Source organism: Haliotis rufescens, unplaced genomic scaffold, assembly GCF_023055435.1.
Source record: "Haliotis rufescens isolate VD_foot unplaced genomic scaffold, xgHalRufe1.0.p SCAF_1, whole genome shotgun sequence".
NCBI classification, from domain to species: domain Eukaryota; kingdom Metazoa; phylum Mollusca; class Gastropoda; order Lepetellida; family Haliotidae; genus Haliotis; species Haliotis rufescens.
The window spans coordinates 7,913,396-7,933,583 of NW_025963779.1; the positions used below are offsets into that span (position 1 = coordinate 7,913,396).

General features: G+C 36.3%; 1 protein-coding gene across 7 annotated transcripts in view; it reads left to right on the top strand.

Annotated features, from left to right (window-relative positions):
- LOC124136675 (zwei Ig domain protein zig-8-like) overlaps positions 1-20,188 on the top strand; it is a 229,326-nt gene that overhangs the window by 205,556 nt on the left and 3,582 nt on the right. For all 7 annotated transcript variants that reach the window (XM_046502654.2, XM_046502655.2, XM_046502657.2 and 4 more), the window contains 4 exons: positions 14,212-14,339; positions 14,910-15,135; positions 16,228-16,539; positions 20,099-20,122. In XM_046502654.2, coding sequence (XP_046358610.2) covers positions 14,212-14,339; positions 14,910-15,135; positions 16,228-16,539; positions 20,099-20,122 — 690 coding nt within the window. The remainder of the gene's footprint in view (positions 1-14,211; positions 14,340-14,909; positions 15,136-16,227; positions 16,540-20,098; positions 20,123-20,188) is intronic.

Sequence of the window (20,188 nt, forward strand, 5' to 3'; positions counted from 1 at the left end):
TAGGCTTATAATGTTTCCTTAGCATTTGTTTAAAGTGGTGCTTAGATGGGACTAACAGGATCGGGTGGTCAGGTTCGCTGACTTGGTTGATGCATGTCATCAATCCCAATTGTGTGGATCGATGCTCATGATATTAATCACTGGATTGTCTGGTCGAGACTCGATTATTTGCAGACTGCCGTCATATAGCTGGAATATTGCTGAGTGCGGCGTTAAACAACAAACAAACAAACAAAATTTTAAACTGCCATTTTATCAGTCATAGCAGCCAATAGTCAAACTGCTTAACCCTGTTATAATGTATCACACATAGGACATCCTGGACATATAGAATACAGTCAGTGTTTTACAGATTATTTACAGACCGCCGTCATATAGCTGGAATGTTGCTGAGTGTGGTGTTTAAACAACAAAGCAACCAACCAACTAAAGTGGTGCTTGTATTGTCATTGTTTCTAAAGAGAGATATATGACTCATTCTGGATGAATATTTATCCCCCGCCGCGCGAAAGCGCGAAGCGGGGGATATTGTATTCACGACCGTCCGTACGACCATCCGTACGTCCCACCTGTTTGTTGCCGCGATATCTCAAGAACTAAACACTGGATTGTCTTCATATTTGGAACTATGGTGTATATACAGACTCCGCAGACACCAGTCGGTTTTGGTGACCTTGACCCTATTTTCAAGGTCACAGCAGGCATATCTGCTTTTGGAGTTGGAAAACGGTATTGCCGCGATATCTCAAGAACTAATCTCTGGATTGTCTTCCTATTTGGTACTAGGATGTATATACAGACTCCGCAGACACCAGTCGGTTTTGGTGACCTTGAGCCCATTTTCAAGGTCACAGCAGGTAAATCTGCTTTTGGAGTTGGAAAACGGTGTTGCCGCGATATCTCAAGAACTAATCGCAGGATTGTCTTCATGTTTGGAACTATGGTGTATATACAGACACCAGTCGGTTTTGGTGACCTTGACCCCATTTTCAAGGTCACAGCAGGCAAATCTGCTTTTGGAGTTGGAAAACGGTGTTGCCGCGATATCTCAAGAACTAAACACTGGATTGTCTTCATATTTGGAACTATGGTGTATATACAGACTCCGCAGACACCAGTCGGTATTGGTGACCTTGACCCCATTTTCAAGGTCACAGCAGGTAAATCTGCTTTTGGAGTTGGAAAACGGTGTTGCCGCGATATCTCAAGAACTAATCGCAGGATTGTCTTCATGTTTGGAACTATGGTGTATATACAGACACCGCAGACACCAGTCGGTTTTGGTGACCTTGACCCCATTTTCAAGGTCACAGCAGGCAAATCTGCTTTTGGAGTTTGAAAACAGAGTTGCCGCGATATCTCAAGAACTAAACACTGGATTGTTTTCATATTTGGAACTATGGTGTATATACAGACTTCGCAGACACCAGTCGGTTTTGGTGACCTTGACCCCATTTTCAAGGTCACAGCAGGTAAATCTGCTTTTTGAGTTGGAAAACGGTGTTGCCGCGATATCTCAAGAACTAATCGCAGGATTGTCTTCATGTTTGGAACTATGGTGTATATACAGACACCAGTCGGTTTTGGTGACCTTGACCCCATTTTCAAGGTCACAGCAGGCAAATCTGCTTTTGGAGTTGGAAAACGGTGTTGCCGCGATATCTCAAGAACTAAACACTGGATTGTCTTCATATTTGGAACTATGGTGTATATACAGACTCCGCAGACACCAGTCGGTTTTGGTGACCTTGACCCCATTTTCAAGGTCACAGCAGGTAAATCTGCTTTTGGAGTTGGAAAACGGTGTTGCCGCGATATCTCAAGAACTAATCGCAGGATTGTCTTCATGTTTGGAACTATGGTGTATATACAGACACCGCAGACACCAGTCGGTTTTGGTGACCTTGACCCCATTTTCAAGGTCACAGCAGGCAAATCTGCTTTTGGAGTTTGAAAACAGAGTTGCCGCGATATCTCAAGAACTAAACACTGGATTGTTTTCATATTTGGAACTATGGTGTATATACAGACTTCGCAGACACCAGTCGGTTTTGGTGACCTTGACCCCATTGTCAAGGTCACAGCAGGTAAATCTGCTTTTTGAGTTGGAAAACGGTGTTGCCGCGATATCTCAAGAACTAATCGCAGGATTGTCTTAATATTTGGAACTATGGTGTATATACAGACACCGCAGACACCAGTCGGTTTTGGTGACCTTGACCCTATTTTCAAGGTCACAGCAGGCAAATCTGCTTTTGGAGTTGGAAAACGGTGTTGCCGCGATATCTCAAGAACTAATCGCTGGATTGTCTTCATATTTGGTATTTTGGTGTATATACAGGCGGGGGACATTTCGTCACTTCTGTGACAAATACTTGTCTTCCATAGGATAGTGTCTTCAGAAACCTGAAATGATAAATAAGACCTGATGTTTTGTTTTCAGGTTGATTACTGCAGATAGAGCCTCAAAATATTATCAGAATATGCAAATATACATACCGGGAAAAGATGTTTGAAAGCTGAAACAAAAGTACTAGTTGCTTGCTTGGATACCATTATCAGTGATCTGTAACTCTATGTCTGTTTGTTTCTTGAATCAACATAATGATGTGTATAACATTATACTGAATATGTACTTGTTAAGGACTATCATGAAATAAAGTAAAGGGTGCAGTAAGGCAAAAATGTGTTTGAATAGTGTAGTGAGATTAATTCACTTGTGATGCTTATTACAAGATCATTTTATGTCATTTTGACAATATTATGTAGATACAGATTGAGTTTATATATGCCTGATGTGAATGACCACCAAACAATAAGAAAAGCGGGCAGTGTTATGTCTCTTACATGTGTCTGAATAAAGCTAATTCAGTGATTGTAATGACCAGTAATATATCTTCGCATATCAGTTTCGTAACTTTGTTGTTTAAAGCCGCACTTTCCAGCTATATGACAGCGGTCTGTAAATAATCAAATCTGGACTAGACAATCCAGTGATTGACATGAGCATTGATTCATGCAATTGGGATACGATGACATGCATCAGGGAGCCTGACCACCCGATCCCGTTAGACAAGCATAGTCTCCATTTAGCATGGGTAGCTGAACACCTATTCTACCCCGGAACTTCACAGGTCGAGTTTCATAACTGAATATGGTAGATTGGGATGGAGATAATTACTAATAATGAAACGACTTCAATGTATTATTGTTCAACTTCATAGACAGGAAATTACAAAGCTGTCTGAAGGTTTCATTCTTCTATAGCTACATTATGCATGCTAGTGAGTAAGGTGCCCATATACCACATCTTGTGATGTACTGAGATGTACATCCAAGTCAAGATGTCTTCAGCCGTTTTCCCTACAGAAATCTGAATTTTGAGAACAGAATCACAGGGTGAATCAAGGGTAGATCTTGATGATTGGGTTGGCATTTGAATTAGAGTGCTTAAACATCATTACTTTTTTGTCCCTAAGGCAGATCTTGAATTGTTGGAGAATATATTGATTTTAATGCTTCTGACATACATGTACTTTAACAACTCTCAAAAGTATTCCTTCACCATTTGCTATGTGAATTTTGATGGTATGTTTTGAAGAATTTAACTCCCAATAGTAAACAGGTGAGGGTAAACATTGATTACATGAAACAGATAGAGCCTTGACTAAGTGGTTAGAAACTGATCATGTTTCATGTTTCACAGGAAGTACCAAACGGTAAAGGCTGCTGGTATTCTGGACCAATAAATAGTAGGATGTGTCTTGTGTTTGAAAAAAAGATTAGAATGTGGTTCTTGGCCAATGAAAAATTGAGATGAAATATCAGTAGGCATGATGATTTACCATTTAAATTGTATTTCCTGCTCGCCAAGGCATTGTTTTATATGCATGGATTAAGATTACAGTGTGTATTTTGGGGGTAATCTAAGCCGGAAGATGCAATCAGCTGTACACGTTTTGTCCCAATCTACCTGTGATTCAGTCAAACACAACCCAATGATACAACTTGAAAGAATTTTGATGTAATGGTTGGAATTAATTGTATCTGAAATTAATATTTTATCAGGAATAATATATTCTAATATCATGGATTCTTCACATTACAATCCTCGATCTCGCTTTGATTAAAACCTAACACAACAAAAATATCATTACCATTCATTGTTTGCGAACACTGATCATGCAAGTTATGGCTTATGATGCCACAGCTGACAATGGTAATTGAAACTTGGTGTTTACAATGCTTTCTAAGTGTCCATATTCGGAAGCTTCATGTTGCATGAAAGAAGGGGTTTCATAAACTCACCAAACTTTTTGTGAACTAACTACCCTGTAGTAATGACATCCAAGAGAACTCAAGATGCGTGGAATCTTTTTGAATTAATTTCCTATGCTCACAGTGTAAAAAAGATTGAATATGGTCTTCGTAGTTTGCAGTTTGTTAATAATGAGAATGTGAATTGCGTGTATTAGCCCCTGGATCACACACAGTTCACATACATGAACCAGCCAATGAGAAAGCACACCTAGCAAGAGATTATTATTGAACGATTGCCGATATAAATACAAAGTAAGTAAATTATTCAATGCATTTCATTCTTTGACGTGTAGGATACAATAGTTAAGCGTTATATTCAGATATTTTCGAAAGGATATTGTCCCATATTTAGGGTCAGCCTAGGCTTCTTTTGGTTTATGATGTCGAATGGAAGAAGCATGAATCTTTCATTTGTCTGAAATAATTGTGACAGTATTATTTTAAGCAGGATCATGATACTAATCAAATGATTTATGAGTGATAAAATGTAGAACATATTCCTTATTGTTCTTATTTGGATGTGTGTGTATATATATATATAATTTTGCTACAGGTATATTATATATATATATACATATACATATACATATATATATATATATTTATATACCTACCTACCTACCTGTAGCAATATGTAAAGTTGTAAACCAAATGCCTTCTGGTTGTTGACATTTTAGAGGAATGATTATAGCATCGTTGCCTTAAAAAAATGTATTTCACATATTCATAGAAACAAAATCTCATTTCTATTTGGAGAAATTGCAATGCGCAGATGCAAAAGTCGGTTTCATTCTGGCACAAAGGTTACTTTCCCTCAATGCTATTGTGCAATAGCTATATCAGTCCATATAATGACACATAAATATTTTCGGATGTGAGTTATGACCATTACCTTTATCAATGCCTAGGCATATTAAAAGACATGACACAATCGACATAGGATCGACATAGCTACATTATTGAGCTTTTCCATGGTTCTGGTTGTTTTAACTCATGAAATTTGTCACAATGCAAATACATGTACATAAAATTAGCAAATTGACATGTCAGGTGTATGTTTCTTCCAACTGGGTTGATCTAAATTTGAAGTGCTCAATAAAAAAAGCGTAAAGTACATGTCACATTTAAACTTGAATGTCATGCAAACACTGTCCCGTTTCTTTATACATGTTTTTAAACCATAGCATGACCTTTACCATTGTCACAACTATCAAACTATGGCATGCTCGGAAGCTACATTTCTTGGTTTTATTACTTACATTTTACAGGCAATCATTCAACTGTCTCTCCAGCTCAAACTTAAATACCATATGGTCAGACCAGGTACTGACCTATTCGTTAACTACATAAAAGGTCGCTGCGTGGGTTTCCTACCTCTAACCCTTGTTGAGTCTACCATCCTGAACAGATGCTGGTATTTATTTTTTGAGAATACTCTGCTTGCAATTACTATTCCCCCAAAATGGCTTTACTCCAAGTTGTCATCTCCAATTCCCTTCAGCTCCTGTGCTTAATTCTCTCAGCGTGGAAATACTATTAACCTAGACTAGGCTAAGACACTGTCTATGAAATCTTTTATTACACAATGCAATTCTCTCTTCTACATTTCTTCTCCTGAATCAGATTTCATAATAGAACTTGCTAGACTTACATTCCTATCTTCTTCTTCATAAGATACATTTGTTCCACATTCATGGTGCAGGACTACTTTCTGACCAGCACATTACTCTACACAGGGAATTCATTCATTCAACAGTAATGCACTACTTTATCATGCTTATGATCTGTGAAACAACTGTCTGGTGCTAACTGCAGTTGAGTTTGCATTAAATATTGACAAAAGGTATAAATCAGGTATGATATGTCGACGACAAGACTATTTTTGTATTGTAACTGTCTGTAGACAAGTAAAAGATTCTCTGGTAACCGAGATTAGATATACATGTATGCTCACTAGTATTTACTTAGACAGAATACATCAAAAGTCATTCTCATTGTTGTGCAATATAAAGACAATATATATTTGTATGGAACTTACTAGTCATGGATAGTAGTACTTACCATATCATTATGATTGATGTGCTGTTTTGAAGAAGTTTCTAGTTTTGATCGGTAAAACAACTTACTTGAAATTAAGGGTATATCATAGATACCATCACAAACTAAACTGCTTCTATGGTGTTATGGATAGAGGATCTGTCTAGAAAGTGGGAAGGTTGGTGGCTTGATTCCCCATCCATGCAATATCAAAACATGTTAAATGTTCGAAGTTTTTGTTGTTACCTTGCCTGGCATTAAGTGGATAAGACAAGGCCTGGCTGCCTCAGTGTCAGTATGTGTCTGAATGGTGTGTCCATGTTAAACTGTAGCAAAAGTCAGCTATAGACAAGTAGATTTTGACAGTTTACTTCTTCTAGCACACATATAAGACCCTGGTAAATGTGCAACAAAAAATAACTAAGGTTACCACAATGCAGATTGCTGGATCATAAGCACAGCTGTTGTTTTGTTGCTAGTGATGTCGCGATTCGCCTGTACACCCGTGCATCATTGGCAAACTTTGCACGAACCTGTGGAGATTCCAGGTTAGATTTGATCCCTAGCAACCTATGCTTAGTCGGAAGAGGTGACTTTATTGATAAGGGTGGTCAGACTCGGTGACTTTGTTGATGGCAAGTCAATGTACCCTGACATTGAGAATCATTGCTCATTATATCAATAACTGGATAGTCTGGTCAATGACAATATCACTGCACACAGAATAGGCCTCCCAATTGGATCTGAATAACTTACTTTGTGTGGAATCCACTTGGCAAGCTAACAAACAAAAACATATGCACAGGAAGATATGTATATGTACATGTTCAATGTTCATATGAAGTCTATTTGCTCAAAAGGGGAGAAAAGCTAATCTCACATAATGTTATCTAAACAGTCACAAAATGTGTGTCCCACTGTTGAATTTTCTGCTCTGCTGGTGCCTGCCAATACATGTATTTCACTGAGATCAAGAGACAGACCAGTTATGTTGAGGCCACATTCAAAATGCCAAGAGGAAGGAGGTGATTCCAAAAAGGATTTTATTAGAGTTGATTTGAGATTATGTTTCATTATAAAACCCTCTTGAAAATTAAGGTTCAACACAGAGAATAAATGTTTAAAACAGCTTATATTAGATCAAAATGGATTATTTTCAGTTATTGATCTTTTTACTTCCATTTAGGATAGACCTATGCATATAAGATGACATAACTTGGTTTTGCCTAACCAGTAGTGTGTATATACAATGCCCAAAAATGTATTGTGTCAATTGTGTATCAAGCTCTTTATATGATCTGATCTCTCAGGTTTTCGCAAAAAATGTCTTTGCAGATATTTCCTTTGATGATATTCTTAATTGAATTACTTTTTGCATACCTCCCATGATTAATATTATTTTGGGAGCTTTGTCATTTACTTTAAACGATATTGAAGATCCTATTGATTTAAGAAAGAACAGCCACTTGCTTTTTTTATGTATAAGTTGTCCATCATTTCCTTGACAGAAAGCGATTAAACTGGATCAATCTTTCCCTTTGCAGTGTACTAGACTGACTTCTGTAAATGAAGACATTGTTATCAAATGACTTAATGTGAACAAAGTATTTATCAGATAAATTAACATTTTGTTCTTTGTTGACATGTCAGATCCAGGTGATCAATCGATTGTTTAATCCAATTAGCTTTGCGATAACTGACGCCTAAGCCTTATTGGTAGTCTGAACTGTCTGATTTCCTCCTAGCCAGTTTCTGAAGTGCCCATTTTTGTCATTGAATCAATTGAGTTTCTGTCAACGTGAGAACAGCATTTGCTCAACTGTAGTAAATGGATGAAATGGTTCTAGCTTCAAGTTCATCGAACAGCTTAGTGTGAGCTTGCAACATACAAATGCTGACTATTGTGATACCAATAAAGACAAGATTTCTGATTTGCAGTTTTTAAAAACAACTTTTCTTATTCTGTATTTCATAGTATTATATTTGTTTCATATCTCATATGCTTCCATCATGTACACATGATATCATAGACATGTTCAAAAAAAAGAAGTTAATCAATGCCTTAGTGAATTCAACCGAATATGATTAAATCTTTTACAGAGAAATGCTTCTTTTATAATTTTGTACTTGAAACCTCATTGATTCTAATTAGAGGCAGTTTTCCCCATTCTCTTAGTCACTCTGCAGTTATGTCATAGGAAACAGTCCATACACAGTCCAAGAAATAATTTCAAAGAAAACTGTCCATGGATTTGTTGTGAATGTTTTTTACATCCATTTGGTTTTCAAAGAGTGATTGTGATTGTGAAAAAGTACCATGCAATGGATTATTTAATAGTTTCTAAAAGAGGTACCCCCTTGGTGCACCTATGAAGATAAAATGGCGTCATTCGTTCATTTTGATTTCCAGTGAGTTGAATCTAATGACTCTCTGTTATTACTGCAAACTCAAACCCCCATAGTAGATATTTGAAAGAGCTTGTTATGCATTAAATGCCATTGAAATCTTATAATAGTATCATATAAGTCATCTTCTGCTAACTCAGAAATTAGAATCTGGATGACATTAAATATTTCGGGGGGAATTCTTCCACATAAGTGCGTTTTGAAGACCAGATGTCAACATTAGTCATGAATTGTTTTGAATGAAAATCAATGTCTTTCATGGATGATTTGAGGAGAACAAAAGGAATTCCCAAGGAGAGCAATTTTGGAGAATCTCAGTTAGATTTTGAATAGATTGTCTTAATTAAGTGGAATTTCAATACAGCATGACGTTCTATGCATATATGGTCCATCAGTGTCATTATTCAACAATCTTTATTTCTAAGATAGAATTGGATTGTGGATAGCACTTTGGATAAACTCATGTGGCTCACATCTCAGCTAGCACATTCACTTGTTTGTTTGCTCCAAGCTTTACTAATCTTCGCTGGCCATTTTGCTAGGTAGAATATTGCTTTTGTTAGCATTAGGTCCTGGTCAATCCTTCTTCATGTTTAAGACTGTTTGGTCAGATCAATCCTGTCTTATTGATACAAACAGACATGCTTATTATCGTACAATAGGAATCTGGGGCAGAATAAACTGCCTGGCAAAAGAAAGTATACATGATGGTGGCTAAAAAGGAAATAAACAAGAAATGGTTATTCGATGGGGATGTATTTGTTACAGGTATTTATTGTTTTTGGACCTTACTTTTGCAATGTTTCAGAGTCTGTTTTTTGTCAAATCCAATTTTGAAGTGTATACTTGCTATAGCCCGTTGGTTACACACGCATCTCAAAAGAGACAAACAATGTGGATCGTTTGTTTGTTTCATTGACCAACTGCACCTGTGACCTACCGGGTATATGAATGTGTGTCATCAGACATTGATAACATAGTTTGTTGCTCACACCATCGACCAGTGGTGTGATGGAACTCAACCTGATGATATTACAGGTTGCACTGATCTAACTCTAGTGTTAGCTACCATGGCATAAATCCCTGCTCACTCCCTGTGCATGTAGTACACTGTATATGTGTATTGGCATATCAACCAGCCAGATTTTATTTGATGTGTATCAGATGATGAGTGCATGGCAGCATGTAATCCTTCCTGAACACCAGATTGCATTTCCGTCCATACCTAACAAACAATGAGGAAGGGCGGGTCCACTTTCTGGTTCAGATATTATGGCGCTAGGAGCCGCTTATTCCTGTGAGATCATCTAAGTTGCTTGGTGTGGAAATAATTGAATATCAACATGTGTAAATGCTTCGGTTATGTTTTGTAGTAGCAATTATTTGGACTTATTGCATGTACACAAAAAACCAATTGCCTTGTGTACAATACTTGGTCCACATTTACCAGTTTTCTAAATCACATTGTATACACATTCAGCTTCCTTTGTTTGATCAGTACAGGTTCACATCATACTTTTCTTTGCATGTTACTTGCTTCAAAGTCATAATGGCCTGCTGCACAAACAATAATTTACCTGAATGTTTGTATTTGTATATTTATTAGTATAATGTAGAAAGAAAGATAATAAAGGCCAACAATTAATAAAAGATGAGATTTCAATGTGATATCACAGGTTTAAAATTATTAATAATGATAATGAATTATTTACATATGCCCCTTTTTAGGGTTTAAATGAAATGTTGAAGGCCATTAAAAAATAGAATACACAGAAACGTAACATGTACAGGATGATACTGCACACAGACTGAATGTCCAGTGGGCGGTCGGGTAGCCTGGTGGTTGAAGCGTTCGCTCGTCATGCCGAAGATTCGGGTTCGATTCCTGACATGGGTACAATGTGTGAAGCCCATTTCTAGTGTCCCCTGCCATGATATTGCTGGAATGTTGCCAATAGCAGCGTAAAAACCTCACACACTCACTCACTCACTATATGTCCAGGATGTCCTATGTGTGATACATTACAACAGGGTTAAGCAGGTTGACTATTGGCTGCTATGACTGATAAAATGGCAGGTTAAAATTTTGTTTGTTTGTTTGTTGTTTAATGGTGCACTCAGTAATATTCCAGCTATATGATGGCGGTCTGTAAATAATCTAGTCTGGACCAGACACTCCAGTGATTGATATCACTAGCATCGGTCTACACAATTTGGATACGAAGACATGCATCAACCAAGTCAGCAAGTCTGACCACCTGATCCTGTTAGTCGCCTCTTACAACAAGCATAGTCGCCTGTTAAAGCAAGCATATGGGTTGCTGAAGACCTATTCTAACCCGGATCTTCACAGGTCCAGTTTAAAATGAGGTAAAATAATACATGTAAGGGAGTCAACTAGTCCTGTGACCATGCATACAATGTTCAGCAGCACAGGTGGTTTCAAGGAGATTTAGAGAGTACTGACATTAAAGATGACAATGTACAATGACACATTACTGTACAAACCATTGGCTCAGGTGATGTTGAAGTCATGGCAGCCATGATTAGAAATATATCTGTCATGTTTGATGGTGTGATTACACTGCTTAAATAATGGACTAAGAAGATTACTATTGCTTATAAAGACTTGTAAACTGCATAGTATATTATACCTCTTACTTGTTTGAATACATTTCAGAGAATTCATTGTTAATAAGGTAAATCTCCCTTTGTCATTTCCAAATCCATTAATTGTCATTGTGTGCCGTAATAGTTTTGAATAAAGCAAGGAGGTTTGATAAAACTGTTTAGAAAGATATACCAAGTTTCATACACATTGAAACAGGTCCTTAAGGTGTGATAAGACGCTTCTTACAAGTTTTGGAACATTATTGTGCAAATAATCTTGTCAAACATGCTTTTACAAAATCTTCTTTCCCATTTATTCTTTCAACAAGTTAAGTACGTTGAGTAAGCTATCTGACAGCAGGGGATGTGAGTTGTCTCTTTAACCTGGTATCGTGCACATTGCCAAGTTTACACAGGCATGTGTTATCAGTCCTGCTATGTGCTCAGACACATTCTTCAGTATATATTTCACACCATTTACAACAGCTATATGTAATGGCTTTCGTCAGAGGTTTAACACATGTCCAAAGTTTTGTAACTGTCAGATAAACGTTTCTGGATCAGGAGAAAAAGGAAGATAATTCATGAAAAATGCTTTGTAAAGAAACATACTCAACAGCATGTTGTGATTGTGAATTCCATTGGTTGTTATAGCAGATGTGTCTGTTTAGTTCATGAAACTTTTCATTGGATTTAGACACAGTCATTTTCTACACGAAAGGACATGTCTATGTTTAGTCTGAAAACTTGCTCATTACTGATCAATGTAATGAGGAATCCTATCAGATGTTTGATCATATGTATCATGATGGTCCAATTGTTAACAACCCGATGATTTTCACTTTATGTACATTGTATAAGAAATCCATGTGTGTAGGTAGATTTTATGAATGCTTTATTCAGTAGTATTCAGTTAAGACCTAAACATTACATATAGGTGGTAATCAATTCTTCAGAAGATAACTTTATATCATGAATTGGGTAAGGAAAAAGGATTCTTTCTTCATGGGATTTAGGATTGGTGTTAGTTGTTTGTCTGCTCAAGGTTCATGAGCAGGATGAAAGGAAAACTTGTTGGAAATACTGTTCTGAAGAAAACAATTTGCAAGAGATCTATGGTGTATTTAAAACTGGATTATAAGTATCATAATATGAAACTGTTAGAATTAATGTATGTTATGGATAATTTAGGTGTGAAGATTTATGACAGGTACTGTGTGCAACTTAATCTGAGTTCACTAAAAATTCCTTCGTGTAGCGACTTTATCTAATAATAGTCCATATATTATTACTGAAACGTACTACTAAAAATGTTACTGACAGACAAGTTATAGTCAGTAACCTTTAAAACATTTTGGCACAGATTGCAGGTGTACATTTTTAGAAAGTTAAACATGAAGCTGTTAAAGACAGACCTGCTTGTTATTGCTTTCACTTATCTAGTTTTAAACATGTTCATACATTAAGGCTAACATTTAATATATGGAGTATTTGACACTACTTAATTTTCTGTATATTATAATGATGTGCTTAATAATGAAAGCCTTGTGTGGAAAAGAACCCACAAAAATCCCATCACACTTGTTCAAACATGCTGTCATTCTATTGAGAAAGTTTAATAATGAATGTTGTCAAATGTAAAAAATTGAAATGTGTATTTGTTTACGAAGCTTTTGTGGAACATAAGGAGACAGTATGTCACACCGATAACAGATCTGCTCAACCAAATGATTAACACTGCCAAGAAGGTCTTTGTTGATGCACTCCATGTATAGTCCAAGTCTTGAAGGAAGATTCAAGCTTGGATAAATTTGAAGCGATCACTCAGAAACTACATCGCCTAGTTATATCAAATTCCACAATCTTGATAAAGCTGCCCAGTACGCTTTAGTTGCAGTATATGAAGTGTCACTGATTTTACCTGATCGCATAACCTGTTGATGATGAAGCCTTGTTGGCTTTGGCAGCTGTGAGCAGTTTAGTCTTTCATTGCAGACATGTAGGTTCATGGATGTCATAATATGGGGAACAATCATTGACAAGGCTGGGGAAATGCTTGCCAAGCGTGTTTACTTAACTGTGACTACATGAAAAGAGACGCATAGAATAACACCTGAAGGGTTATGTGTTCATTAAGGTTTGGCGTTATCTTCATGGCAATTATGGCTGCTTTATTGGTGTTGCACATAATGTGATACTCAACTTTTGGCTGTGATGTTTCCTTAGGCACACACATTGATAGATTATATCACACTGTTTTTCTGCGTTGTGCATCCTTGAAAAGTCGTGTTGGATCGAAACATGTTATATACGAATATTTAGAAACATATGCATACAATATAACTTGGAGGGAAGTCATGCTTTCAGGTGCAGTGACACTGAGTGTAGCCGAGTCTCAGTACCCTTCCTTAGTGTGCACATCTTCAGATAAGAACCTTTAACAAAACACTTCCAATTTGTTCATCCTTGAGGTTGGGCCGGGAAGAATTAGACCAGGACCATGTACAGTGTAGTTGGTAATCATGTAAGGGGTGTTCAGTGTATACTGTAGAAAAATCGTCTCTTTGTTCATTTTTATCAACCATGAGAAGCTGGTGTACTGGGAACCTATTCTATGCCTGAAGTTTTAAACATGATTGAGAGAATGAATTATACTCAAAATAAGGTTTTTCATGCTATGATATTATGAACAGTTGGGGAATCCAAAATGGTTGACAAGGATTTGCGAGTCGCAAACTACAGGATATAACAAACAAATTTCACCAGTCCCTCATCATAACCATGTTTTTATCTTGTTGATTTTAACATTCAGTAATTACTGAACATTTTTTGTTTCAGAGTCCTTGCAATTTATGAACAAACGACAAAAAAGTCCATCTTTCCTGGCAGCCACCATCAACATCACTGTGCGAGAGGGAGAAATGGCCACTTTACCCTGTGCAGTTAAAAACCTGGGCACAAGACAGGTAAGTCATTGTATCAGATAGATATTCCAATTTCACATACTTTTCTGGTGAATTCCGACATACAGTTGCTTTTGCCAATTTTTAACTTTGATCGTGTCAAATTAAACATTTACTACTTGCTTGGAGGTAGGTTATACGCAATAAGGAGGCATCAAGGGGATAATTTTAATATTTCATTCCAATTAGTGATCGTTAGTTTGTTGTTTAATGCCTCACGCAGCAATATTCCAGCTATATGGCATCAACTATTCAGCAAGTCTGACCACCTGCTGCTTCTTTCGACAAGCATGGCTTGCTGAAGACCAATTCTAACCTGGATCTTCACATTTGATTGGCTTAGTTTGGTGAATGGGAATGTCAATATATTGGTGTGTGACAATAGAAAGTACTTTAATTTTGTACATTATTAACATCAAACAGTTCAGTTTCATTCACACATTACCACAACACGTTACTGTGTACACAGGAAGGAATTTGAACTTTGTTTACCTTTCCTAAATAGTCTAGCATCCACTATCTGTCAATTCATTTTGATGTGTTATATATTTTTTCACAACTTTCTTACAACAGGTTGCATGGCGTCGTCTGGCAAATGGGCAGGTTATGACAGTGGGGACACTGACTTGGATAAAAGATAAACGGGTGTTTGTGGACAACAAGATTCGCCATGAGCAACCAGGAGTCTCAGACTGGAATCTACTTCTAAAAAATGCTCGTCAGAAGGACAGTGGCATATATGAATGTCAGATAACAGACAAGAAAAGATTTAGTAGAAATATAACATTAACAGTTATTGGTAAGTATTTTGTATATATCAAGACAAAATGTTAGTTTGGATCAATCAAGCATCAGTTGTTTAGTAAACACAAGCAGAAAAAGAGATACACCCCCCCCCCCCCTCTAAATAACACGCTAACTTCCATTTCCCGGATTTGTGATTGTTATCAATGAAGGTTTTACCTTTGTATCTGAATTTGAATCGTCTATCAATAAATGTTTTACATTTTCAACTGGCTTGATGGACTGAAAAGTTTGTGTGAAGTTTTTGAACATGCAGTCACAGGTATTGTGGTGTTGAATTCTAAAGGTAGGCTTAAACTTCTCTGAAATTGCTTGACTGAGGAAGTTGAACTTTGGCGTGTATGTTTCTCCTTATGATGACACAATGTTTTGTTTTTTGTTGAGTGGGTGTTTTTATTGACATTTGGCACTGTCCGTTCAAATAAATTTGAGTGTTTTAGTTATATTGGTTTATTTGAAGCTAAACATTCTTAAGAAGAAAAAAGCTATGAAACTGTGTATCATTGATCTATCAGGGTAAAACCTTCATGGGTTTCGAGGACAGAATTGCTAGGTTGATAAAACCGACTATGATGAAGATCATACCTCAGGTGCTAATGTTATGACTGGTCCAGACTCGATTATTTACAGACCTCATATAGCTGGAATATTGCTGAGTGTGGCGTTAAACAACAAACCAACCAACCAACCAACCACAGGTGTGCCTGGTCCAGACTATATTTCCACAGCAGTCATGATATGGCTCAGATACTGCTGACTGTGATTTCATTCCCCTTACTCATTAAATATAGGAAATAAGAACAATGACATCCAATTATATTATCTCAGATTTGTCAGCTCGCTTTGGTGTTATTATGACAAAATCAGAATGACCAAATGAAAACACCCATTTTTTGTCACATTTTCGTTTCTCTGTGGAGCTGAAATCTCTTTGAAGTCAATCTTAGAAATCAGGATTCACATGAAGGATTGTTTTTAATCAGTGCTTGAATGTTAATATATTTATTTAAAAAATGTTCCTGTGGTTTAGATCAAACAGACTCTCTATAAGGCTTGATAAATCTGTTCATTCTGATTTTTTTCACAGGTCCTCCTATCCGAAAACCTGGAGTAACAATAGAAGGAAAAGAGTTTCCCAACCTTGGGGAGGAAATTCGGTTGACATGCAATGCAACAGGAGGTCCTCACATACCAGAGGAAATTGATTGGTTTAAAGAGGGAGATAAAATAGACTCTCATAAATACCCCAACATTTTAATCACAAAATATCGGTCATTACGTGATCAGTCATTAGTCAGCCAGCTGATCATTGATCACAGTAGAGAGGAGGACAAGGGCATGTATATCTGCCGCAGCTCAGACGAGGAAATTGCCAGTTTAAAAGTCACAGTTATGGTTGGTAAGTGAACACTCCTGGCAACTCAGGATTATGCTCCTGATGTCATCTTGACATTTCCAGATGAACTTCTCTTAAATGATCGAATCAGAGAGATATTTTCATGTATATTTAGAAATAAAAATGCACCATTCAACATGGTTAACTCCTCTGGGGCTCATTAAGTTATAGCTGCTGTACATGTAGGGATGCACAGATTGAAAGTAGATGGTGTCCATTACATCATCAGCCAATGTTGAGTTGATTGAGTACTTCCGTCGTGACATCAGTCTGTGCCAAGAACTTTTGACTACTAAACCTGAACATGGCTCTAAGCACCATTTTCTGTAGATATTAGAGTAATTATATAGATTATTTTTAGCTCAGCTGACGAGCCCGAACAGACTTGTGCTTTGAACTTGTTGTTTTGGAGATGACTGTGACATGTATGTCCCACTATGGTGGTCGAAAAAATGTGCTGATGTTAAGGCCTCTTAATTTGAATACAGTGATCCCTGGCTACAACAATGCTACCTTCGGGGTCTAAATAATTGATGAGCATTATAGATGATCAGCGGTTTAACGAAGGTATACATGCTCTGCCTAGCTAATACAATCTACATTGCAAGTTTCAGAGTTTAAAAAAAGATTAGAATAGAAGTTGCTTATGATTCATAGTGTGAAAAAAGATTTACCGAGTATTAATATGTGCTATCACAAAAGTACATTGCATCTCTTCAGTGAATTCAGGTGAATAAACAAATATAACAAACTTGGTCAATAAAAGTATGAAATTTGATATAAAACATCACTAGACATGATGATTTACCATTTAAAATGTATATTCAGATCTCCAAGGCATGGTTTTATATGCAGAAATTAAGATTACTGTGTGTATTTTCTCGTAAACTAAGCTTGAAATAGCAATCAGCTGTGCACACGTTTCCTTCAAATCTACCAGTGATTCAGTTACAAAGTACCCAATGATACAACTTCAAAGAATTTTGATGCAATGGTCAGAAGAAATTGTATCTGAAATTATTATTTTATTAGGAATAATATATTCCAATATTGTGTTATTTTAGTTGCAGCTTCCACCATATATATACTAAAAATTATAAGAATGATAAGCGTAGCACTTTGGTACAGATGGTATGCAGGATATCTTTTTACGTATGGAACAATTTGACCAGTCACTGTAAGGGCTTCCCGCGCTATATATATTTTGATTGCAAAAATGTTATGTTGACATTTAATAGTCAAACTGCCTCAAGTATGACTTTTAGTGAGTAATGGTATGGCTTTTATGATATGTGGATCCATTCTCTTGCAACTAAAGTTCATTTCAACGCGTCAATAGTGGTAATCTGACCGTGGTTGCTGTAAATAACGGTGAGTTGTGCAATCTACCGATGACTTCCCATACGATTTCGCTGAAATTATTGTAAACATTATTATAATTTTTGAATGAAATTTTGAATATAATTAATAAAATTTATATTGCAAACATTAGTCCAGATAAACAATGAACACCTTTTTATAACCAGATATTATAATAATAGGATTAAATTGTGTACTTCAGTTCGGATTTGTTGACTGGTATTTCCAGTGTTACATGATTGCGTTGATCAGCTGATAATGTTTTCTTTGATGGGGGAAAACATTGTGTCATTGGAAAACTTGAGTTTATGTTAGTAATTTTTGGGAGCCATGCTTTACAGCACGCTATAACCTAGTTATTGAAGAGCACAATACCGAGGGAACACTGTACTTGGTTTACATACTTTTGTCAGTTGTTGAAATAAAACTAAAATGTTAAAATATGTTTTGTCATATTTGAATTTTTGAAAATGTTTTTGGTCAGAAGAAATAAAAAGGAAATTATTTAAAAAAATGTTGAAAAACATTTACTTCCATATTGAGCTAATTTGAATGACTGAAAACTAACTAGATGGGAAGGGAGAAAGATAGTTATCACATTTTCAATATTTTTCTACATTTGTGAAATGTTCAGTCAATGAGTACATAAAACAAGGAATTAAAAAGCAAAATTCCTACTTCAACTGTGTAAACTATAAAGTCAGCTTCAAGTGTGGTCTCAGGGTAATCTATGACACGTATTAAGCTCCCAAAGCATTCAACCAAGTCAGAAGACAAAAGGGTCACTTCAGACTAGTAATCAAATGGCTTTGCTCTTTATCAACCTAGTCATATGTACTTTATACTTACTGTGCAGATTGAATTGTGACCTTCGGGTGTGCCAGGAACCAATCTATGATAATTGGCTCTACTCACAAATCTGCCCTGTGGCTATTTGTTGAAAACATCTGAGACATTATCACTGAGCTGAATGCTGTGGTATAACTAGAATGCTGTACAAAGTGGCGTTAAATCAAACTCAATCACTCTGATTACCAAGTTGTCTGTTAATAATATGTTTACCTGCTCATCATCCTTATGTGTTGTGTGACAGTTTTTTTAAATGTGATCTGGATTAGAACTTGTTTTGGCTAGTTTTGAATGGCAAGCACGTTTAATCTCATGATGACAATTCACTGTTGAAATATTGTAGCAATGTGGCCAGATTAATTGCTGGGAATCACAATGTAATTAATTATCTGCCATTTGCTCTGTTCTATAAAACAGATATGTACATTTATTTATTGGCTCACCTGAAACGAAGGTACAAATAATTACCAGTCCATTGTAATGTATTACATTTGCTACATCTCCGTTGAAATCATGATACCTTCAATGCCGGAGCTTGCTTTAAACAATTCTGATCCAATTACAATACTCATGCATTTTCAGCATCTCATTATTATTTGCCTGTATTTTCATCTTATTTTAAACATAATATTGATAATGGTGAAAATTTTCGGCAAAATTCAAGTGAGCTTCAGAGCCTTCTAGCTCAACTTAATTTAGTTTGTATCTTTATTGCTACTTCACTTTTGTACATGCTTCATATCTGTAAAGGCCTTTGTCATCAATACTGAGTTTACAAAATAGTGATTCAAGCTGAAATGCTAACCAGTTAGATATAAAGTTTAATGTTATGCGTGCTGTTAGCTGTGACATTGGATTAGGTCCAATGTGTGTGTGTGTGTTTCAGAACAATCTGACTTCACTGAATGATCCAAATTCTGTTTAGTCATATTATTGGGTATTTTTTTACTCATTTGGTAGATGTGTATACAGCTGATTGCTATTTTTGGCTTAGTTTCCTAGACAAATACACACCCTAATCTTAATCTCTGCATATAAACCAATACCACTTGGGATTTTTAGAAATATGACATCTGTGACTGCAGTTGATCATTCAAAATTATTTTAGAGCTGGAGAAAATTAAAATAATAGTTATTATTAAGGATTGTCAATAGGTTGTTTACTTACCTCAAGCATGATGTTGACCCTGATGTAATTCCCATATGGATAAAATGTGTGAAGCCCAGTCATCCCATGATGTTGAGGGAATATTTCTAAAGTGGCGTAAGCCTTCACTTATTGTTTAGACTCATTACTTTCCTATTGGGAGGTTGGTCACCATCTCATGAATTTGTCCTTCTCTTCTGTTTGCAGCTGGATCAGTTAATAAGAAAAGAGGTAGGGATCTACAATATTTAGTTTTGTTATGTTTTCTTTGGTAAACATGTTTTTAAAATTTTGCTT